At 30.4% G+C, this 25,676-nt stretch overlaps 2 protein-coding genes across 2 annotated transcripts; one reads left to right on the plus strand and one right to left on the minus strand.

The window, feature by feature from the left end:
* Positions 1 to 600: 600 nt before the first annotated feature.
* LOC108476654 (uncharacterized) lies at positions 601 to 1,727 on the plus strand. The gene is made up of 3 exons (XM_017778921.2): positions 601 to 1,178; positions 1,271 to 1,359; positions 1,433 to 1,727. Exons 1-3 carry the CDS (start codon positions 674 to 676, stop codon positions 1,607 to 1,609), a joined length of 771 nt encoding a protein of 256 aa, XP_017634410.1. The 5' UTR covers positions 601 to 673; the 3' UTR covers positions 1,610 to 1,727.
* Positions 1,728 to 2,080: 353 nt separating this feature from the next.
* LOC108476655 (ubiquitin-conjugating enzyme E2 27) lies at positions 2,081 to 4,675 on the minus strand. The gene is made up of 5 exons (XM_017778922.2): positions 4,361 to 4,675; positions 3,923 to 3,971; positions 2,843 to 3,002; positions 2,539 to 2,628; positions 2,081 to 2,322 (listed from the first exon to the last, which is right to left on the minus strand). Exons 1-5 carry the CDS (start codon positions 4,536 to 4,538, stop codon positions 2,215 to 2,217), a joined length of 585 nt encoding a protein of 194 aa, XP_017634411.1. The 5' UTR covers positions 4,539 to 4,675; the 3' UTR covers positions 2,081 to 2,214.
* Positions 4,676 to 25,676: the final 21,001 nt, after the last annotated feature.

The following is a 25,676-nucleotide window of genomic DNA, read 5'->3' on the forward strand; positions in this document are numbered from 1 at the left end:
TCACAATAAAGGACTACTTAAAGTGTTTAGGGCCTTCCCCCTTCAAAATTTTGGGAAATTATGTTTTTTTTTTTTTAATATTTCTCCTTGAAGCTTTTAAAAAATTTAATTAGACCCTTCAAATTTTTGAAATTTCAATTTTACTTTTTTTATTTTTAATTAGTTCACTTAAAATATTAAAAAATCTCATTAATCTCAAAAAAAATTAAAAATTTTAGTTAGACCCAATTTTTTTTAAAAAAATCTCATTAAACTCTTAAAATTTTTAAAAAATTTCTAGGTCTTCCAAAAATTATTATTTTATTATTAATTTTTCGCCCAATTTTGAGTGTGAGTATTCATTCCAAGTCCTGAAAATCAATTCAACAGTAAATAATATATATCACGTTCAACTGCTAACATGCTGACCCCTTGTACTTGTTTACTGTTAGCAAATGAACAATCTTATCATCAGCAAACCAGCAGGATAAAAATAGTAAATGTATACCAAACAAATAATCAAAGGTATATATTGATTTATAAAATAACTATATTTCCCACAGTTGAATTACTAGTTCATAACCCAAATAAGAGATGTATGTATGTATATAAGCTTTGATATAAACATTATCCATTATCATCCATTTGGCTTCCTCTCCCTTCATTTCTGTCTAAGCTGCTTTCATTTCCATCAATGGGGAGCCAAACATCAAAGGTAGACCATGAAAATGATGAGATTCAGCCTAAAGTGCCGCCTCTTCTCACCCGGAAACTGCAGGAGATTGAGAAACGTAGGTTTGGATCAAATCTTTCTAAACAAATACTGCTCCAGCATTGTCCAGAGGATGGCTCCTGCAGTGACCGAAAAAGTAGCGCCGTTTTGTCTCTGGAGCCTGATGATGATAACGTAGGGTCTGCAAACATAGCACCCCAGCCCATGGTTTCTGAGAAGGATATCCTTAGTGTTGCAGGCGAAGGGGAAAACAAAGAAGATGGTAACAATGCTGAAGCTCGTAAGTTGATAGATAAAGAGACCAGGTCCATGGAAAAGCTAAGCTTGGAAGAAAAAGAAGCCCATAAGAAGATTGTTGAAGAAATTGGAAGGGTTAACAAAGAACGCCGTCCTTGCCTTACTTGTCCTGGATCACCAAGTTTTAAATTTTACCTTACTGAAAACGAAATGGAAGATGATTATTCTAGTGAGTTGTTGATCTCAACTCTTGATGAATGAATTATTTAAATCAATCTTTATGGACAAAGCTGTAAAACTTGCTGGTTTTCATGCATGCAGGCAAAGATGATTTGCTGATCAAAGGGTCGTTGAGCGATACCGATATCAATGCTGCCAAAGAGATTTTTGAATCTTTATCATCCACTGAGGTAATTCAATCAAAACGAAGGGCATCAAATTTCTCTGCATGCACTAATTATGGGTTTTTGTTGGTTCTTACAGGAACCGAGCAGCAAGTTAAAGAGGAGAGGAAGAAGAAAGATGAGATTTAGAAGGGTGATACCTCCGGGAAAACCAGTAAAGAACTTTCTCAAAGTTAAATCATGTTATTACCCTTCTTGTGGCGACCAAAAGTTAAACCGACATTTCTCAAAATCCAGCAGCAATGTTAAATCATAAATGTAAATGAAACGAGCTCATTGCGTTTTCTTTCTTTCTTCTTTCATTCTCTTCTATCCTTGGTTACGACTTCTGTAATTGTACCCGATAGGAACTGTATGAAATTAAATGAACCAAATGTCATATATAGATTATAGAATATGATAGCTAAATGCAATGAAGGGAAAATGCTTGAATAGTTCAATGCCTCAAAGTCTTGAATTCCAATCCTGATTAGATCCACCTGGATCTCACCGGCTGCTCACAGTTGCCCAGTAATTCCGGAAACACAACTGAACAGGGAAGCTTGGTAATCCCACAGAATTTACATCATTCCAGTAATTAGTAATTAATTGATCAGAAAGGGGACTTAGCATACACATAATATTCAAGAAAACCAGCAATGGCAACTCGAAGCTGCCGTTAAACAAAATGCAAGTAACAACATTTCATCGAACAAAAGTTATAAGCATGGTCAACGAAAAATGGAAATTTATGGAATCAGAACTCAGTAATTAGAAACAGCTTATATTCAGATATAATTGTGTCATTGTATGGTGTTCAAATTCACCAGGTAGGTGAAGAATTACTAAAAGATGTAGAACAATTGGCAGCTCCAGCACAGATCAGCTGGATAAAAGCTTTTCAAGGGCCAGGTTTTCATCACCCCCAACTGCTTCTAGAGTACTTCTCACCAAACCATCAGGAAAACCCATTTCCACGAGTCGTTGTACCTGAACCCATCCAATTTGTCATAGAAAATTTAGTTCATTAAATATATATGGTGGTCGATATTGACCCATTACCAACAAATATTCAAAGAGTGCGTCTGATACATTGCTAATGTCTATTATTAGAAAAGATACTACATCAAGGATTTGCTCAGTGCATACTTCGCAAGAAATATTTACTTGATTGTATGAATATCTAGATAAATAAGGACTACAAACCTTTTCCTCAACCCCTAAAGAAGAGGCCTTGGCAAAACTTTCTGTCCAGTAACGAGCTGTACCAACAAATGTCTGATACTCTCTAAGATACTGCATTAGAGAACGGGGGAAAACTAAATGGCTAGATAGAGTGACAAAAACTTCAACAGAAATTATTAAAATCCAAGAATCGAAGCTGGACTGACAACATACGTAGGTTTAGTAATCTACAAACTATTGCACATTCAAATAAGGCCAATAAAAAAAGACAACGGAACCTTCTTATAAAGAAACATGGGATAGATTGGACTCGAGCAAATCAAACCTGTTGTGCTACTACAGCATCTTGAGGATCATCAGGTTCAGGAGCTGAAAGCAAAGCTTGAACAGAAAGAAGAGCTGTCTTAAGAGTGAGTGCAGGACTCCACTGGTCCTTCAATATATCCAGGCATATCGCCCCACTTTGGCTGCTGATGTTTGGGTGCCTTGGGTGGTTAATAGAACAGAAGGAAGTTTCAAGAGTTAACCACCGTCAAAACTTAATCAATCATTAGTCATTTCATCTTTACGCATCAAGAACAATAGACTATAACTTGTCAATAATCTAATCCTAAATTCGGATGCATCTTGTTTATGGTGTCACATTCAACAAAGTTTTGCTTCTGAAATCCACATGCAAAACATATTCAAGGGGGAAAAAAGCCATTTGTACCAACTTGGGCTAGTTGCAATAACATGCATTGGCAACGGTATATTTCTCTTTTTCTTTTCTCCTTTCAATATCCTCCAGTACAAGAATGATTTTAACAGTGGTGCATATGAACCAGGCAGTAAACAAAAGGAAATTGTTTATACATATTATTAGAGTATTCTTTCAAGAAATGGGGAAAGAAAGAGAAAAGAAATTACTTTAATGCAAATCTAATCTATTATAAGGAACAAAACCATGAATTTTAAAAAGGCCCTATTCAGTTTCAGCTATACGATGAGTGAGAGAAAGTGCAAACCATACGGTTGTGCAAATTCAGGATTAGATACCCAAGTCAAGTTTATTAATCCAAGATTTTTCATCAGCGCAAAAGGATTAAAAGAAATGTGCAAGATTATCAATAGTTTATCCAGCCAAGTCATATAAGGAACAATGCACAACAAAAATAATAAAAAAAGCTTAGAAACTAGATTAAGACCACAAACATACATAACGGCAATTAACTAACTTCTTCACTCTTCATAGGCTGTTTTTTTCCAAGGGAGGCCTAAGATCTTAAGTACAGTCATTATTGCTCCATCAATCACACCCACATTGTACTAGATTACCAGAAAACCAATTCAACTATCAGGTGCAATTAACAAAAGAATAATAAATATGCAAGTAAAACAAGATGATGCTTGTTAGTTTTCCTACCAAACTTTCGTCACAAACTTCATTTTGGGAGGCTCAAATGGATACCCATCTGCAAAATAGAAACCAATCACTAACAAGCATCAATAATCCATGACCCATCCCATTTCAAACACGGCTAACTTTCCTTAAACTATCACCCAATCGGTAGTATCCAGCAACATTTCATTCAAAAAGCAATCTTCCATTACTTTACGGAGAAAAGCTCAACATCCCAAGTTTATAATTCTAAACTCACTCGAAAATCTAAAACTGGATAAAAGATTCATTCTTTTCCTGAAAAATAAGGAAAACTTACCCATTATAAAAACCAAAAAAAAAAAAAAAACCTTTCCCTCAGCCAAATTTCTCAACTAAAAAGGGGGGAGGGGGGAATTAAACTTTAAAAACAAACCCATGAAAATTAATGTAAAGAAAGAGAAGAAATGGATAGTGAAATACCAGGCAATGTGATATCGATTTCAAAGGAGCCCCCTTCATAAGGAGTGCCAAGGGGACCAGGGATGATGCCAGTCAAGCGAGCAAGATTGTCTGATTTTGGAGAGACCCTAATGCCCGAAGAGTCTTTTTCTCTGCTACATTCTTGTAGCTCCTTTTGAACACGAGCAAAGTCTATCATCTTCTCTCAATTATCCTTGTTGGATCAAAACCCTACGCCCCAATAAGTAAAGCGTTTCCCTTTACTCTTTTTACGCTATTAGTCTTTTTTTCACTCTTCCCTTCTCTCTCTTTTACAAGTTTATTTATTTTTTTCTTTGCTGGAAAAATAAAATAGTGAGATAATTCATAATTGACGGCAGCTGATTTTGATTTTTCTTTTCGCAATGGTTACCGAAAAAATAGGGCTATTTTTTTATAAAAAAATCATTTCGAATTCTAATTCTTAATTCGATTTTATTTTATTTTATTTTATTTTAATCAGATTTAGAAAAATAAATCTAACTACTTGATTAAAATTTTAAAATATTAAAATACTAGACATTAATAACATTTTATAATTTTATTCAAAACTTAATCCGATATAATTATTGTCATCCCTACTAGACTTATCTTTCATTTTCTAACTCTCTAAGAATTAACAATGAAACAAAAAATGAATAAGGTAATTTTATCTTTTAAATAATATAAGAGGAGAAAACAGTAAATAAATTGAGATTAATAAGACATTGTTTTACAACAATATAAAAAAAGACATTGTTAATTAATAATCTTATAATAATAGAACATGTTGAATAATGATAATTTAATATTTTTAACATCTTTACTTTTTATTACACTGTAAGTTTTGGGGTGGTTACCGTTCCCTTTTTGTTTCTTCTGTCACTCTTCTTTTCTTTTCTTTTCTTTTTTTATTTTTATTTTTTTTCTCTTTTTTTAATTTGTATATTTATTTTATGAATATATTTGTTACTAGAGGCGATTCTGGGGAGCTCGCATGGGTCTCGGCCCCTCTAAATTAAAAAATTATCATCATTTAGGCCTCTAAATTTTAAAAATTTTAAATTAGTAAAAGTAAAATTGTACTTTAGCCCCATAAAATTATAAAAATTTAACTTAATACTTAAAATTATAAATATATAAATTATAAAAATTATAATTTCATTTGGCTCTCCCTAAAAAATCGTTTTGGCTTTGTCCCCTGTTTGTTACTTTCACAAGTTGTGATGAACAAATGACGTTGACTATTGTCACTAAAACTCCACCAGAAACCAACAGTTTTTTAAAAGTGGATGGTTCTTCATCAACTTCTTAATTTGTTTATGTTTTAAGAGTATTTCAGAATAATAAATTATTTCACGAGTCGGTTTAGACCCGTGTTGTCTTACATTTTATATGTTTTTTGTTGCTTAATAAGTCTTCACTTTTATAATTTTTTGTGTGTTCTTCTAGCAAGTTTTTTAGTTTTGCTTATGTATGTAATCTTGCTTTTGCAAGTGATTTTAGAGATGGTTTGGTCGACATCCTCTCCAGTTTGGTGGATGTTTAATTCTTTTGTCAATTTTTGCTCACCACATTGAACCATCCGAGATTAATATCTTTATTGTTTTAAGTGCTTGCTCCAAATATGGCGTGCTTGAGTTGTGATAGAATCAATTATCAACATGTCATAATGTTCATTTGATGCTGAAGTTGAAGCCTTTGTTGTGATTAATGAAGTTTGTCATCTACCATTTACAACAGGTATTTGTTGTTTTTTCCCCCAAAATTATATAATCTCATTCATAAAATGAATTAATAAATTTTCTTTTCAAATTTTATTTTTAAAATACTATTAGAATGATGGAACTTAAATTAATGAGATTTATGGATGCACTAAACCGATTGAAATATATAAAGATATGCTAGACAAACCCACTATAAGTGCGAAAAATAAGATTATGAAATAAATATATTATAAAAATTATTATAAATAACAAATGAAGTTTTAATTGAATGATAAAATAAAAATTTTAATAAACTTAATATATATCTATTTTCTATATAAAATCTTCAAAATAATATAATTTATTTTATAAAATAAAAATATTTTCATAATTAATGCCTAATTATTCGGAAACTGAACTCAATAAAAAAATTAATATGAATAGAGATGTAGGATATTCTTGAGCAACACACCTAATAAGTAATACTATTCTGTATCTGTAGACTTCACCAATTTCATTAAAATGTCTTGTCATACCATAGCCGCAGTGTCATGAGCTCAAAATAGCTAATGGGTCACATGGCCCAAACTTCAATAGACCTACAGCAAAAGTCAAACTAAGCGACGCGACTTTGACAATGGATAGATAAAAAGATTGAAGTTATCAAGTGTAAAATTAGGACCATCTAAAATTTAGATAGAATTTGAGTTTAAATATTTAAAGTTTGGGTTTAATCCGCTCAAACTTAATTCACGTCGATCCATTTTTTTAAGTTTATATTATATTATAACACAATAAATTTATAATAATATATAATACTATAATATAAATATTAAAAAAAGTGTATTGCTTATATACAAAATTTTAATAAATGAAAAATATATAAAATATTAAATAATATATATTTTAAAATGGTATGTGCAAGTTTAAAATGGGTTCTTGAATAGCTACTTATACATATAGGCAGGTTTAAATAAAATTTCGAACTCATTTTTCAAATTGAATCAAGGTTGAACAAATATAAAATATGTTAATATTATGTTTAAGTATGACTCAACTGACCTTGATCCACAAAAAAGTATTAGCTAAAAATTAAGGCAAGTTCACACACAAGTACGAATCCCCATCAAAGTTTAGATCACCATTCTAAGGTATAAAGCGAGAAAGATGCCTTGATCTCAAATAAGTTCTAGACATTTTCATCTATTTCATCTCAATTGACTCAAAACAACACAATTCATTGAGCCTCTAATTAACTTAAGCATTAAATAATATGATAAAACATAAGGTCCGACATCCCATAATTTTACTCTTTTATCTTATAATTCATATATACTCTAGTTCACAACAACTTAAAAGCAACAAAAGTAATTGGTGTTATATATGAAAACCTATTTTAGATCTCTGTCTCGTTTTCGAAAACACATCTAGACCCTTATTTAGGAGGGAAGTGTTGAAAGGAACATGATTCTACATCAATTAACCAAAGATTAATTGCATTGTGCCTTCATATAATAAGGGCCATGTTCCTAAAAAAATAAATTTGTAAAGACGATTTCACCTTTTGAGCAATATTTTGGCCTAATTTAAGAATGTTTTTCAAAAGTGTCTTTTAGGGAGAAGTTAAATTTTTCAATTTTAAAAAAAAAAATGCTTTTGAGCTAATTTTTTTACTTTTTCTTTAAAAAACAGCTTGTTTAGAAATATTTTTATAAAAAAAAAATTCTTTTTACAACCATTCCTAGAATCACCATTTATCATTACCACAATCTGACAAATGTAATATTTTGACAAGAATACTTTATTATTCCATAGGAGAACACCCAAATGGTATAAAGCTGTATCCAAGTGAGGGACAGGTAAGTCTCGTGGAGGAAAACTTTTGAATCCAAGAAGCTTGGAATAATAGAAAAGGAATTACTAGAAATTAGATGCCAAATTGAATCGTGTCATTTTTCAAATCCAAGCAATTGAAAATGTCAAAATGGCATCATTCTAACTATGGATTTAAGTCAAAGGAAACCAATTATCAATGCTTGAATTGATGGTGACAGTCGTGCATTCAAAATAACAATTTTTTACTGGTATCAAAAACCTGAACTTATATTTATCAAATACATTAACAAATCAAGTTAAACCTTAATTATTTTAAATATCAAACCTTACAATGAAATTTCTTCCTTTTTATCAAAACTTTGAAAGGGTTTTGTTTTTCTTGAATTGAAGTAAAAAGGATTATATTCTCCTCTAAATAATAAGGAATGTCAAAGCTGATGATTGATCATTGATTGGGTACCATTCTTTTAGATTTAAACAACTTCAAGGCTAAAAACATGGATGACGAAGAACAATGTAGACACAGACTTGCACCTTAATATAACATCATTTTCACCCTTTGCAATGTCTTTAAATGTCAAATGAACTGATTCACAGCAACTTGCTTAATCTACATGTCCCACATTGCAATAGGGCTAAGCATTTTTCCCTTTCCTTTCTCACTTCCCTTCTTTATTACAATATTTTGTTACTGTTATCATGTTTTCTATAACAACCCTCCAAAATTAAAATTTTTAAATTCGAATTAATTTTAGACTACATGAATATGGATAAAGTCAAAAACTTTATCTTAAAGTTCAAGATAAAGTTATAAAATTTTAGAAAGTTAGAACTTAAAAAATTCTTTGCTAAAAGGGTTTAAATTAAATTATTAAGATTTTAGATGGACCGGAAATACAATTTTTTTCATTTAAATAACGCTATAAGGTTTGACTTGAATTATTGATTTCTAAGAAGGATCAAAATGTAATATTTTTAGTTAAAAGGGTTGAACTTGAAACTAAATTATTAATTTTATGGAAAGGTCAAATAATAATTTCTTTTAATTAACCAAGAAAATCAAGTTGAGTCAACCATGATAAATAATTCTGGGCTTGCATCGTTGGCATCATCAAATTAAGAGTGTCTTTCGGAATTAAGTATCTGCTATATATGTTGGTCCTTTAACTTCGCTGGAATATATTCTATTAGAGCCACTTTGATGATAGAATGTTTTGCAAAAAAGGCACAAAAGAATTACCTAATTATTTTGCAGCAATTGCAATCCAGCTTCTTTATCATTTGTCAATGGCTATAAATAGAGCTTTTCTCCATTATTGACTGTGCATATAGATCCAACATCTAAAGTAGAAAATACTAGGGCAGGGAAGAGTGGTCTTGTATGGAGATTAAGAGTCTTGTTTGGTAGCCAAGGATGACTTGCCTAAACCCAAACTAGAGGAATGTTATATTTATATATACATATAATAATCCTTTTACTGGTTTGTAGGCAGTCTCCTTTGGCTATCCTGACTGCCTCTTATCTTTCATGCATGACTTACATCTCTTCCATTCATAACCCCCCCCCCCCATGCCATTTTCTTACAAGCTTTTCAAACATGTTGTGATACATGATTAAAGTATATGATGCTAATGAGTTGTGCCATGGCCGGTTTTGGGACATAATTTCTTTTTCGAGAACTATTACTAGCGCATTCCCTCGCATTGTTACGGTGCACTGAAGATTCAGTCTTGTAGTGATGTACTAGAAGGTAAAGTTGAGGAAGAGTAATGCATTGCCTGCTTACTGCTTTAATGAAGGGGGTGTCATGGCGGTATTTACAAGAAAAAAAAAAGGTGCATTAGTTCAAACAGCTTACATTATTTTCATTGATTTACTTGTTTCTTAATTTTGAAATTAAAAAGAAAAGGCCTTGTTCTATCTATATATCTTGTTAAGATGCCATCTCACCCTAAGTGGCATGGAATGATAACTCAAAGCTTAATTTAGTTGGTGATGGCTCCATCATGCCTGAGTTTGTATCCTAACATCTTGGTTTTCACAATTGTCCTTCTCATGGTGCATGGGCCTCAGTTTTCCGTGCTCTCTCCGTTGTTGTTTTATTGGTTTACCTAGCTGGTTGCTTTATCGACTTCAAAGCCAAAGCGGTGCCGAAGGTAAGATTCAAGACTGCAAGCATCGGCATTTAGCTTGAAGATGTCGACTGATCAACAAGCCCCCAAAGAAGGGTATCTTTTTGGCACCTACAAGTTGGGATTACAAGCAAAGCCTAAAGAAACTAATTCTGAACATTTTATCATTATTAGTAAGGGTAATATAAAAATATATATATTCATCAAATTTTTATTTTAATTTAATTATACACATTATAAAAACAAATACATCAATTTATTTTTATATTAAATAAATATAATTATTTGTATATGTAATATGTAAATACAAAATGGTGTTATATCGATAATAATATTAATAATTTGTGAAAATTAATTTTCATTTATAAAATTAAACTTTGGAAAGCTTAGCAACTTTGCTTTGGTAAGTTTTTCTATGCATGTGCTACCTTGAATTTTATTTTTCGTAAAATATCCTACTCGTTTCCAGCCCATCTCTCTCTATATACATTAAATGTATAATTTTATTTTAAAATGACGTTAAATATACTCATTTTGGCATAGAGTTCGAGTCTAACCCTTCTTTAATGTTTATGTATATTAGAGTATTACACACTTATAATATGAATAAAAATTATATATAATTACAAATTTATTAAAAGTAGTATAAAAATTAAGTGTTAAAATAGTAAAATTGTGATAATAAATATTATGATAGTTTAAGTTTAAATATTGTGTGAATATATATTTTTAAATTTTATATAAAAATATGAAAATACAAAATATCTCTAAAATAATATTTACTGTTTTATGAAAATAATTTATTTTAATGATTTCATAATTAGGTGGAAAATGAGACCAACCCATTTAATCTATAATTGTAGAGTTAATCCTTACTGTCAAGATATATTTGTGGTCAATATTTGTTGGGAAAATGTTGATTAGCCGAGACAATAAAGCAGGAGAAAGCAATGCAGGTTTAAGCTTTTAAGGAGGCAAGACTTTCCCGCACCAATTGCAATACGACTTGCTAAGACTTGTGAGATAATGAAACCTACGGAAATCCCCAATTTTCTCGAGCATAATTATAGCTAGAATTAATTATTAACAAATACAATCCTATTGAAATCGAAATTCATATGAATTTAGACTACAATAATGCAAGTTTTGGCATGTAGTGTTTGATTTATATGTTTATCCATCCACCAAGCCGCCAACCACTATCTGTTTTCTCCACTTCCTATTTTTAGAACCAAAATCAATATTCATAATTCTCTTTGCCAGTAAAATACAAAAAAATATTAATATTTGGTATATTGGTAGTGTGTTTTTTATTACACAATCAATCCCAAAATGTGTCTTTTTTTTTTAATATTTTTTTTAATTTTTACTATTTATTATAGAAAGTTATTTGATATATTGTCAGTGAAGTTTTTTAAACACTATAAGCAGATTGAGGATTTGACAAGTGTATTATTGAGTATAGTAAAAATGAAATAAAAATCTATAAAAATATATCACACTTGCCAACCTCAACTCACTTGTGAAGTCTAAAAACTCACTTGAGGTGTATCAATTAATTACCCATTTTACTATGGGTGAGTATTTTGTACTTTGATTGTGTACTTTTTTATTCCACAATCAACTTCAACAAATTGACATGTGTCTTTCTTTTTAAAACATTTATTTTTTTTAAAATCTTTTTTATTTTTTAATTGACTGTGGATTCTTGTAACACCCCTCACCTGGGTTGAATCAATATGTCACGAGCAAGAGATGTCACATTCGGATGCTAAGACTACTTAACCTTAACTTCAATTTCAAAACTTCATTTGAACATAATTAAGCTCATTGAGAGTGGTTTGGGTCATTTCCTAGCTATTGTCAAAGTTTGATTACATTCAAAGGTTATTCGAGATCCTTTCGAAGTAAATCAAAGTAAACGGAGTCAATGTTGTGACATTGGGCTAAGTGGTGTCACGACACTAAATATAAATTTGCCTAATCTTGCAACATTGGCTATTCAATGTTGCAACATCGAGAGCAAATTGTCTAAAGCATGTTTGAAACATATGAAACCAACTCTAAAATATCGTCAATCATTCTATAACACTTCTAAACATTATGAAACATAAAACACCATCAAAACATCATGTAATTCAACATATATCTCAATCAAAGTTTAACCAAGTTTTTAAAAGCAAACAAAATATTCAAGATTTACAAGTATTTTCACTAGTAATCTTATACATATACTTTGATTTAACCTATGTACATGCCATAATCTAATTTCAATAGATCAAAACTATACTCTCTTCTGAGCTTTGAGGTATGACGAGATAAATTGAAATTGTAACTTCACTTTAGAGCTTCAAGTCCAATCTTTATTTATGTGTTGGAAAAATAACGCATTAAGCTTATAAAACTTAGTAAGTACGATAAAAAATTATACTTACCATTGAAATTAACCAATGTTAACATATAAATACATAATTTGCAATAATATACAATGAAATTGAATAGAGAATAATTGTTGAGAAATCTCAAACCAACATCTTATAATTCATTTACCAATTTCACTAATAAGTCCATTTACCATTTCAAATTTTAGCTCAATTGTAGACTTAATAAAACACGTAGGATATGTAAAATGAACACGGAATCATTAGAACAAACATGCATACGCTATCTTACACCGAAGTGTAGAGTCAACGAAATGCACTAAAATGTCACTATCACTAGCACGTATAAAACTTTCCTAATGATATGCCATGTATATCCTACTAGTTCACATATTGTCTATATTAGCATTTAATACGTTAAATTCATTACATTCACTTAACAATTAAACACAGTTCAAAATTTATACTTTTTTTTTACAATTTAGTCCTTATTGACATAAAAGTCAACAATCATCAAAATAACACTTGGCATTTAATTTTACTATCATTTAACACTTCATTTAAGTTCTTTATCTAATTATTTTATTTCAGTTATCTAATTTATATGCACTTTGCAATTTAGTCTTCTTTACTTCAAATACTCTACACATAAGCTATTCACTTTGTCATTTAAGTTCACCTTCTATCACCTTTACTTTTAAATAAATTTTATAATTACTATCAACATTTTCTCATGTAGATTAATCACATAAGTATTATTATAACCAATTTAACAAGTTTTTACTTAGGTTTTATTGGATAAAGTAAAATTCTTGAAATACTTACAACCAAATGCTTGGATGAACTTCCTTCTTCTTCTTTCACTCTTTAGCTACCTCTTTCTTTTTGTCACCAACTTGAGATCTATCCCTCTTTTCTTTTTCTTCATTTTCATAAAAAGAATATACAAGATTCAATATCAAAACAATAATAAGATAATGTTTCCATGCACTTTTACTTAAAATAAACATAATCATTTTACTAATTCATGAAATTAACAATGAAACATTATCATCCTTACCTTGAACTATTACCCAATAACCCTAATTTCACATTTCTCTCTCCTCTAATATGAGCAGTAGTTGACTTTACAACAAAAAAAAAAACTTGCTATGAAGTTGCTTTATTGATTCCACTAAAAATCCATGAAAGAATTTAAAGTTTTCAAGATTTGTTTGGTTAAAAATGGTGGAGAAGACTTATTTGGAAATAAAGCAAAACTTTTTTTCCTTACATAGATGAAGGTGGCGTGAAGATGGAGAAAGAAAATGTTGAAACTCTACATTTTCTTCCAATATATCTAATTAATTTAATAAATAAAATATTATAAAAAATCTATCCATTATCATTTCAAAATTAATTGCCATAATTTATTCCCAATTTCCAACATCATTAAAAGGTTCATAATTTTCAACAAATATAAGATTTTTCTCATAATGATCTATTTTAGAAATAAACCATTTTACCTATTAACAATCTCTACAATTCCATCATTGTTTCATGACACCCTTTTGGTATAATTACCTTTCTAATCCTTCCTCTTTCCCCTTTAATTCAATTTAGTCATTTAAATTTTTAACTCTCTTTGCCTAACAATTTTCGCACTATTACCATTTAGTTGATACCTCGAATTAATTTCTCTCAATCTACAAGTCTTTTTAATTCCCTATAATTTAGTCATAATAATGAATTCTATTTTATATACTCCGAAAATTCTAACATGTGCAAAATCTCAAAATAACACTATTTTTATCTCAGGGGGTGTTAGGAATGTTACAATTCTAGCAGGAGATTTTAATTCTATTTTGAGCAGTGAAGAAAAGTAAAATAGCTCAATGTTGAACACATACTTTTGAAAGATTGGATAGAGCTATTTGTAACTAGATGTGAGATTCATTTTCTCCGAAGTCAAAAGTTTATAGTTTGGAAATTTTAAAATCAAACTATAAACCCTTACTTCTTAAATTTGGTGAGCCTACAAAACCAAAACATCTTAAACCATTACGATTCTTAGCTTTTGGTTGTGGCATAGTAATTTTCATGACTTTATTGAGGAAACCTAGAAGCTTGAAAACTTAATAACTGACACAGTTGAGACTTTCACTATTGTGGCTAAACTATGGAACAAGATTATTTATGAGAACTTGTTTGGGAGGAAAAGAAAACTTAAAGCAAGAATTCGGGGTATTCAAAAAGTGCATAACTCTTATTTTTCTAATCATTTGAGTACTCTAGAAGCAAAGCTTAAAGCCAAGTTAGAGACAATATTAGATGATGAGGAACTACTAAGGCAATAGAAGTCTAGATGTGAATGGGTGGCAAATGGAGATAGAAATAAAAAATACTTCCATAATTGAATCGTTATGAGACATCGAGATAACCATATAAATGCACTCAAAACAGTGAACGACTAGTGTTGATTTAATAAGGAAACTATACAAAATGTGGCGGTAGGCATAGGCTATTGTAGAGAGGTAAAGGATCCATCCCCCACAAAAATGATTGATCCCTTACTAAAAAGGATCGGTCTTCCTTCAAAAAGATAGATCCTGTCTCCCTTTTAACGACTAATTATTTTACAAGGATCAATTCTCTCTTAAAAAGAATAATCTTTTGTCATGTAGGGCTACAATTAAATATGACTTTCACTCTCCAACACCTATAAAAAGTTAACTCATTTATTGGTACAAATACACCTCAAGAACACACTTAGATTTTACAGATTGATATCCAAGCATTAAACAAAGTGAAAATACAAGAGAATTTTATTTTCTTATTTTTTCTCTCTTGTACATATTTTAGTTAAAGCTTTATTGTTAATTAATAGACTGTTAAGACCTATAAAAATAAAACCTACTGTCAAAACTTTTTTTTTAAAGGTCGACTTTTTATTTTAAAAAACGAAAATGGGAGTCGCCACCAATCTTTTTTTTTAATGAGGTGTGATCGGGTTACCTCGTTATTTTGATCGTTTTAATAAGAGGTTTAATTTATTAAAACAATGTTTTTTGGTCTACAAAAATCCAAAAATGGGTTCAGGAGCCGGATACGTACGAGGAAGGATTAGCACCCTCGTAATGCCCAAAATTGATACCTAATTGATTAATTCATGTCTTAGTGTCGAAAGTTGAAAACTTGAAAATAATTTAAAAATACGATCCCTGTAATTTTACTTAAAAATTGCTTGAATAAATCAAAATAAACGTTAAAGACCCTCTCGTCTCAAGATAACAAAATGTCACATCCCGTAAGTTAGGACACGACACCTTGAACCTTTGAGAATAAGCTTGCCTTTATTTTTTTATTTGAAATCTTATGTATTTTAATTCTAAAAGGGTATTTGATTATTTAGGTTCAACGAAAAAATCAAAACCCTGTAAGTTAGGGTACGATTTCTCGAATTTTCCAAATATAAAACATTGTCTTATTTTGAAAATTTCCTTTTTACATATTTGGGTAAGAATTAATGTATATTAAAATGATATATGAATAAAATATTATACTAATGAATGATAACAATATAAGTGTACTAATAAGCAATTAGTAGTATATATAATGACAATAATCATATAATGCATATCACTTCAATACCAATATTAACAATCAAAGAAAAATAAAATGAATAATAAAATAAATAATAACAATGATAACAATAATAATAATGACAAAACAGTGCACAAAAAAAAGAGAATACCAATTTTTAAATATAATAAAGACAAGGGAATGAATAAATTAATACATAAATAAACATTGAGGAAAATAATTTGTAAAATGTTGAAAATAGAGGACCAAATTAAAACGTGAATGGAATTAAGGGTGCAATTCGTAATAAAATGCATAAATAATAATAATAATAATAATAATAATAATAATAATAATAATAATAATAATAATAATAGTGTAACGGCCCAAATTTCAGTGGTGTCAGAATAGTGATTTGAGGTAACTAAATTCGACAAATGAGTAGAAAATATTACTAATTTAATAAAAATAAGTTAGACGCGAAGTTAGGAAAATGATTGAAATAGTGAATAGTATTTTAAAATAAATACTAAACAATTTGGAAGTGAAAACGAGGTATCGAGACCTCAAAGTATTAAATCGAGCCATAAATATTTTTATAATTATTTATGGAGTATTAGTAAGTTAGTATTAAAGTTTCGTCAAGAAATTTTAAGGATTCGGTAGTCAATTGGGTAAAAAAGACTAAATTGAATAAGTTGTAAAACTGTAGGAAATGATGAAATAGCATAAGTAATAAATAAAAAGGATTTGAGACATAAATATGCCTAAAAGAAATGCATGAGGCGGCATAGAAGAAGAAAAATCTGAAATTAGGTGTGAACTAAGGGTAAATTGGTAATTTAGTTAAAATTTAATGGTTAAAAATTTGATTAAAATAGAATATCTAGAGTTTTCTTCATTTCTCTTCATCCTCTCCATAAAAAACACCATTTAAGGGTTCTTTTAAGCTGTCATCTCATATTTTTAATACATGTAAGCTCAATTCTTGATTATTTCTTATAATTTTTGTGTTTTTGAGACTTTTACAACTAGGTCTATTTGTTTAATTCATTAATTTTTTATTTCATGGGTAATTTTAAAAGTTTCCATGAATAAGTGCTGAAATTTTATGATGATTTATCATGGAATTGAGGTTTTAATTTTATTATATGATGATTTTATGAAGAGATTTTTATAGAAATTAATTTTTAGGATCTAATTGTGAAATTTATTGAAATTAGGGTTTTGTGATGAAATTTTGAGTACTAAAGGATTTGAAGTAGTTTATAATGTCTTGATAAAGTGTTATTTGAGAAGAATTAGATCAATTAATGAATAATTTGAGCATGGACTAAATTGTAAAAATTGAAAAGTTTAGGATAATAGTGTAATTTCAAAAATTAAAGGGCATAAATTGTGAAGTAGAATAGAATGAAATAGATGCTAATGAAGGAATGATTTTATAATTATAGATCAAGAAAACGAATTGAATCGTGGAAAGGATAAATTATAAGAATAGTCCCTGAATTTCTACGACTTTTACAAATTAGCCCAGGTAAGTTCATATAGCAAAGTTCAATGTTTTATTATGAAAATCTTATGATTGCTAAGGTATCTTATTGTAGATGAATACTATCAAATTGTATTAATTACTAAATAATATTTAACTAAAAGTACAAATTAGTTGGAACAATGGTTTTGAGTGCTTTCATTTTATGACCATGATGAATTGACAGAAAATATGTGATATGTTCGCCCGTATAAGACCATAGTTGGGCTATGGCATTGGTGCAATGTGATACATGTTCCCGCATAAGACCATAGCTGGGCTATGGAGTCGGTGTGATGTGATAATGTGATTCCGTATAAGACCATATTTGGGATATGGCATCGGTATTATATGTGATCCGTGTAAGACCATGGAAGGGCTATGGCTTCAGTGTGTGATATGTGACTATGTGCAAGTCCATAGTTTTACCATGCCAATGTGATTGTGAAGCACTCAATTCCATTATTGTTCCCTAATTTGACAATGGAAATGAATGAGAAATGGGCCCAAAGGAGTTAAACTTGTGAATAGCAACATGAAAATTATTCAAATGAGCTTATTAATGAATTTGTGATTTAAGGATGAATTAGTTAACTTAAAAGATATATGTTTGTGTACCATGTTCGGTAAAATTTATATTTTATGCCTATAAGCTTACTAAGCTTTTATAAGCTTACTTGTGTATGTTATTTGTTTTGTAGATTGACTTATATACAAAAGGAGGATCGGATCTACATCAAGGATCACACTATCCAGATTTAATCCGATAGATTTTGTTAAACAACTTTTTGATTTATATGGCATGTATAGGGGTTGATTTGATAATGTAACTGTAGGAACGATTAAGTATGCAAAGTAAGTTGAATGTGATGTTTTGTGTTTGAGAATGAAATATACATGTTTTGGCTTGAAATGATTGATTGGTTGGATTCTATTAGTGTGTAATTGTGTTTAAGTGCAGGAAATGGATGAAAGGGTGAGAAAAGTGGCCTAAAATGGCCTATTTTCGTCCATACGGGTAGACCACGGGAGTGTGTCTACGCCGTGTGTGACACACAGTAAGCTCATGGGCGTGTGACATGACCATGTGTCCCCTGCATCCTTATAAATGAAGTCAGGATAGTACACGGGCCAAAGACACGGCCGTGTATCTCGATCGTGTGAAGGACACGGGTTTCAAGCATGGTCGTGTGTCAAAATTGTGTGAAAATGACTTAAAAATGGTGTAAAATCAGTTTACCACACGGCCTAGCTATACAGGCGTGTGCCCAGGCCGTGTGCCCCTTTGATACTTAAGAAATTGCAAGTCAGAATTCCACACGGGCTGGCCACACGGCCATGTCACAGGCCATATAGGCGTATACCTCTATCTTCAAGGAAAAATTTCTAAAGTTGCCAGTTTAGTCCCGAACAACTTCCAAAACTTGCAATGGGCCCCGTAGGCCCATATTAGGGACTTTATAGTGAATTTTGAAAAGAATTTATTTGAAATGCAAATTTATGACTCGGTTTTGTATAAATGATAGTGTATAAGTCCGGTAATGCCTCGTAACCATATTCCAGTGACGAATATTGGTTAGGGGTGTTACAAGTAGTGAGTAAAGAAGGAATAACACAATAAACAAAGATAAATGATAAATGAGTAAATATATGAACAAATAAATAAGTACAAAGGAAAATAAAATGCAAAAGATTGAAAGTAAGGAACTAAATCTAAATATAAACAAAATTTTAAGTAAAAATAATAATAAAATAAACAAATTAAACAATAAAATGGGTTAAGGGATTAAAATCGAATTCGCGAAGGAAAGACAGAGACCAATTAGGCAATAATCCCTTTGTCCATATGCACATCATTTTCATAGATGACTGAAATGAAATAATGCAAATTTTTTTTAAAAAAAAAGGAACAGGATTAAGTTGAAAACGGGCGAAAAAGCGAAAGGACTGACCGCGTAAATATCCCTCTAGGGGAAAAACACGCTGATCCTAGCTTAAAATCGTGTCGGGTTTTGGGTCTTAAGCAAAACAGTGTCATTTTGGCAACTGATGCTTAAGTCCAAAACGATGCCATATAGACCCTTATATAAATAGCATAAATCAGAAAAAAAAAAAAAAAAACTCTTCCCCCCTCATTTTTTTCAAAAATTCTGAGAGTTCTCTTAGACTCTCTCTTGCTCTCCCTTTCTACGGCCATCGGGCCACCGTCCGTCCCCCATGGCCGCTGGTGACGATGACCGCCGTATACGACGATCGGAGTTCATCAAAAACTCCCGCTTTGAATGTCTCAATCCTTAGAACTTGGATCTGAAGGCGATTTTCCTCAAAACTCAAACAAAATGGTAAAATCGGAAGGAAACCCTTCAGTTTCTCCATCATCACATTGAAGAAGGCCGTCTATCATCGGGGACGGTGTCCTCCTCCACTCGTGGCAGTGGGATTCAAAATTATTCGGTAAATTTTGATTTTGATTTTATGATTTATGCCCCTATTTTTAAAAAAAATTAAAAAAAATAACAGATAAAAAATGAGGCAAATCACCTTTTACAATTTTCGTTTTCGGTTTTTGATTGCTTTTTGTCTGTAAAAATATTACATTGATGGGTCTAGCTTTTATAGCCATTTATATATATTATTTTTCTTTTTCTTTCTCTGTCTCGCTACTGTTTAGCCACTATTCTGTGTTATTTTGGTTTTCTTTTGCAGGTTTGCGCTAGGTCAACGAAGGAGAAAAATCTAGACTTTTTGCCATTTTGGTGAAACGGCGGCAGAAAGGGTGCATCAGGCCTCGGGACAAGCATGTTGGTGTCGCTGAGGGCAGCGGCGTGGGGTTTTAGGGTTTTTTAGATTTTACTAAAAATGTTTAGGTTATGGGCCTATAATTGGGTCTTAGGGTTTTTATTGTTTGGGCTATTTGGGCCTGATATATTTTTTTGTAAATGGACTGCTTTCTGACTTGGACTTTATTTTTTGGTTTTTGTTTTATTTGTTTGTAATATGGCCTTGGGTAAAATTAGGCTTCTACACCTATTTAGAAATATAAATTGAGAATGAAAAAGACCTAATTAATAGCTCGTTTGAAATTACTTCCTTGACCAATAAATAACTTTGTAACTTACTGTCCAAAATTTAACTTATCGGCAACATTGAGAATGAGAACGACTTGATTCTAATAAACAAACTCACCTCAGTGGAATTTATTTACGCCAGATCACACATCCACACCATATAATCATAAACTACAACATAAATAATTTATGGAGTTTGTCACTAGTATTAGAATTAATTGAACAATTACGGTTTAATTATTTTAAATGAAAAGGCAAATGTTCTAAGCTATCAAATACTGACTACATATTTAACAAACCTGAACAATTGTAATTAAAATAGAAGATGCATGAATCATAAAGAACAAAGAAGAATTAAGCACAAATTAAGTATCATGAATTTATTGAATCAAAATTCGATTAACTTTTGAGTAGAAAAGATAGCTTAGAAACTCCTAAAATAAAGAAAACATACAAATAAAACAAAACTAAGAGAACTTATGTCCAAGTATGCTTTAGTCTTAACCTACTAATGTCTATTTATAAGTAAAAAAAATAATATAATAGAGAAAATATAAAAGTGCCATTAATTAAATAAAGCAAAAATTTCCAAGCTTTTTGGCAATTTTCGCATTTTAAACTTCCAAACTATTTTTGGAAATCTTCATGATGTTTTTAGGCTCGAGCTTTGAAATAAATTTAGCTAAATCATTCAACTCTCTTTGAATCAATATATTATATTTGTAACTCAAGTTTATAGCTAAGATACTAAAATAGCGATACGTTGAAAGTTCAATACGCACAAAAATTGCTAAAATAAACTTTATGCTCCTTTTTCTCCAAAATTTTCCAAATTCAATAATAAATAAAATAAAATAATAAATAATATAATTAAGAACATAAATAAAATAATTCAAGGAAAGAAATATTACAAATAATTGAAAAATTACACACTTACATTAGTTTTTGTACAAGCTTTTATTCATTCTTCTTGTGAGCTTACACTTTATAAACACCCACTTAGAAGACATTTTTTATTTATTCAAATTGACATCTGTAAAAAAAATTGGTTTCTAGTTGAGCCTTTTGCATTAGAGTTGTTCTATCTTAGCAACTTTAAGTATTGTAAAAGGTATACTTGTCATTGAAAAATATTAATTCATGTTAAATTTAAACGTTGATAATAACAATGAATCGCAAAGAAAGAGAGAAAATAGAACACACATAATTTTACATGGAAATCTTTTCGAAAAAAATCACAAGAAGAGGAGAAAAATTTTACCATGTTGGATTCTAATGATACAATAGGAGTATAGACTATGTCTATTTTTAGATTTGTAAAACCATATTCTAATCAAAGTATAATAGAAGTAATACAGTAAGGTTAAAACAAACCTTGCAAACTCCCCTATCTTGCCGCTTGTATTTTATTTTAATAGGAATTTGGATCATACAACTATAACAATTCAAATATAATGAATTGAGAAAATCCTTAGCAAGTGAAGTTAAGATAGTGAAAGTAAATAATTAATATCAAACCATTATAAATTTATCGTATTATTTTTTTTAAAATGACCAATTTACTCGCTCCTTAATAAATTTGATTTATCAAACTTTTCAAAACATATATTAAATTTAATTTGTTGAAAATATTATAGTATAAAATATTTCATAAAATTTTGCATAAATTAAGATTTTTTTCTTCGATATCAAAATAAATAGTTAACATATGGTATAAGATGGATTTGTAATAATTAATTATATCTATAACAAGTGATTGGAATGAGTGGTAGTTAGGAATAGCAAAACTTAAACAGATTTGTTCGAAATGGAGTGAATTTTTTTATTGAAAAGTGGGTGCGGGGTAGATTTTTTCTTTTGAATAGTGAATATGAAGCAGTTACGGTTGTCGAAACCATCTTTCAAATTTAAAGAAAAATAGGGAATCGACTTTTTGAAAATAAAACGTGGAGTCACCACCAATCTTTTTGTTTAGGTGTGATTGGATCACCAAAAAGTTTGGTTATTTTAATAAAACATTTTGGTTTACTAAAACAACGATTTTGGTCTACGCAAATATGAGAAAACGGGTTCGGGAGTCGGTTACATATGACGAAGGATTAGCACCCTCACTACGCCCAAAATTAGTACCAAATCAATTAAATATTGTCCGTATGTTTGAGATTTAAAAGAGTTTTTGAAATGTGATTCCTTTTGAAGCGTTTGAATGGCTCGAGTTGGTTGTCAAAGTTCTCTTGTTTTGGAGGAATGCAGCATCACATCCAGCACGATAGGATACGATCCTTTATACCCCAAAAACAACGATGAATTTTGCCTTCCGAAAGCTTATACATTGAAAATTACAAAAGGATGCCCAATTATTCAGTCTAACGAAAAATCGAAACCCAGCATGGTAGGGTGTGATTCCCCGAATTTCCAAACTTTGAACATTGCCTTATTTTAGAATTTAGAGGACATGAGTGAAATTCTAAAGGGATATTCGATTATTTTGAACAAACAGGAAATCACAACCCAGCATGATAGGGCACGATTCCTCGAATTGCCAAACATCAAACATTACCTTCGTTTTAAAGAAATTTTTTAAAGACATGAGTGAAAAACCAAAAGAATATCCGATTATTTTGAACAAGCGAGAAATTGCAACCCGGCACGATAGGGCACGATTCCCGAATTGCCAAACATCGAGTATTGCCTTCGTTTTAAAGAATTTTTAAATGAATAATTATAAAAATAGCTTAAAACGCGTTAATGCGACTTGAAATAAAACGAAATTAATCTTAAAGATTTGGACCTTATAAAACCAAATTTCGTAAACCAAGTGGCAAACAATGATATAGGATAATATACACACATGAGATACAATCAATTAACAAACTAATAATTAAGTATAACTAACCTAAAAAATATAACCTGATTAAGATCATGCATGGAAAATAATCGATATAATAATACAAAACAATGAATAAATAATATGCAACGACAATGTATGGCACAATATAAAACAATCGATGCAAGATGTATAAAGCAAAATAGCAATTAGAAGTTAATATGATATAAGACAATCTTAAGATAATGATGACTTGATGAAGACATAATACACATAATGTATGAGTTGATGAATTTAAAATAATTTGTAAAACAAACTAGAAATATATATACATAATTATTAAAATACGTGTTATAAAATAAATATTTTAAAATTAAATAATGTACAAGGTGTCAAAACATTTTAAAAAGAACATACAATAAAGGAGAATTTAATAATATATAAACATGAATAGGTAGCCAAGATGCATGATAAAATAGAATTTTAGAAAATATATTATATACATAATGGATTAAAAGCATACACACATATATATATATATATAAATTTAAAAGTAATTACATGTGAAAATGACATAGAAATGATAAAATGTATAGGATTAAATTAATTTTATTTTAGATTATATACAAAATAGAATTAAAAAAACTTATATATATAAAGGAGAACTACATGTATAAAATACATGGATTTAATAATATATATAGATTAAACATAGGCACCAATAAATATATATACTTACATGATAATAATTTAAAAGATATATTATGTAGGATCATATAATAAAATATAAGAATAAATGTAAAAGGAAATACATGTATAAAATAATATGAGATTAATAGTATGCATGAAATAAAATTAACTTTATTATAAAGTATGTATACATATATATGTATGATAGTATAAAAAACATTACAATAGTGATTTTTAAAAAAACAAAATAAAATCGTTAAAGTAACTTAAAACATAAAAAACAAGTAAACAAGAATTAAGGATGTTGAATGTATTTTAAAAAATAATGATGAACCATAAAATAAATTAAAAGGAAACTCAATTAAAATAGAATAAAAATGAAAGGGGCAAATTATAAATGAAATGAACTATTGAAATAAAAAGGGACCGGCGTGTAACATGTACGAAGGCGCAGGGACCAAGTTTGGAAATAATTTAGACCCCAAAACGTAGCACTGAGGCATGGACCAAAGTGCAAACACGCGCAAAATATCGGGCCAAATTAAAAAAAAAACGAAGTACAAATATGAGCTGATTAAAATGCAGCGCAAAAAGGGAAGGGCCTACTGCGCAAATAGTCCATTTTAAGCGCAAAGGCGCGGACTCGGGCCTTGGAGTGGGTCGACGCGTGGACCCTTTCCCCCCCAGAACGGCGCCTTTTCGTTGTTATCAAAACTAAAAAAAAGAATGGTAATCAGCTATTCACTTCAGCAATTGAATCAAAACCCTAATCCATTTCCCCTTTCTTTTTCAAACCCTAAATCCTCCTCTTAATGGCCGATTCATCCCCCCCAAATGGTGTTCTTCAAGCCTGGAGGAATTTCAGCCTCGAAAACTCCTCTTGACTTCGATTTCAATGAAGCAAAAGGAAGTCTACGGCGCGTTTGCAAGGTAAGAGTTACTTCTTTCCCTTGTTATCTCTTTCTTTTTAAAAAAATGCGACAACGATGTATTCAGAAAGCGAATTGAAAAGAAAAACTTAGAAAACACCCAAATCAGAAATCACCTGTAATTTCGGTGGCTTTTCTCTCTATTTCAATATGCGTATTTCGAAAAAAAAAAAAGAAACCCTTACAATCGAAAATCAAAAGGGCTTTATAGCCGAATAATCAAAGGAAAAAAATACAAAATAAAAATAAAATAAAATAAAATACAATTTTCTTCTTTGTTCGTATTTGTTGCTGTGTTTGTCTCGTTTGTTTGCAGGTACGGAGTACGGGGCATGCGCTGGCCCTTCGCGTGAGGCGTACGGAGGCGCGGACGTAGTGTGGCTACTAAAACCCTGCAGCATATGGAGGCGCTGGAGGCTAGCTGCGGCGCAAGCAGAGGCTAGGGTTCTGCCTTGGTTTTGGCTTTTGGGCCTGTTCTTGTGGTTGGGGTATCGTGTTTGGGCTTCTGGGCTCATTGGGCTTGGTGTATTAGTTGGGACATTTAATGGACCGTTAATATTTGATGTTTTGTTTATTTATTATTTTTATTTTGGATTTTGATTCTGATGTGGGCCCGGGAAAATTGGCCCGTTTACAACGGTAATTGCTTACCTTATC

The sequence above is a fragment of the Gossypium arboreum genome, chromosome 12 (assembly GCF_025698485.1).
Source record: "Gossypium arboreum isolate Shixiya-1 chromosome 12, ASM2569848v2, whole genome shotgun sequence".
Lineage (NCBI taxonomy): Eukaryota > Viridiplantae > Streptophyta > Magnoliopsida > Malvales > Malvaceae > Gossypium > Gossypium arboreum.

Coding starts and splice junctions, on each gene's coding strand:
- LOC108476654 (XM_017778921.2), top strand. CDS start 674: ATGGGGAGCCAAACATCAAAGGTAGACCATGAAAATGATGAGATTCAG. Junction 1,179..1,270: donor AATGGAAGATGATTATTCTA/GTGAGTTGTTGA, acceptor TCATGCATGCAG/GCAAAGATGATTTGCTGATC. Junction 1,360..1,432: donor AATCTTTATCATCCACTGAG/GTAATTCAATCA, acceptor TGGTTCTTACAG/GAACCGAGCAGCAAGTTAAA.
- LOC108476655 (XM_017778922.2), bottom strand. CDS start 4,538: ATGATAGACTTTGCTCGTGTTCAAAAGGAGCTACAAGAATGTAGCAGA. Junction 3,003..3,922: donor AAGTTTGTGACGAAAGTTTG/GTAGGAAAACTA, acceptor TAACCACCCAAG/GCACCCAAACATCAGCAGCC. Junction 2,629..2,842: donor ATGCTGTAGTAGCACAACAG/GTTTGATTTGCT, acceptor TCTCTAATGCAG/TATCTTAGAGAGTATCAGAC.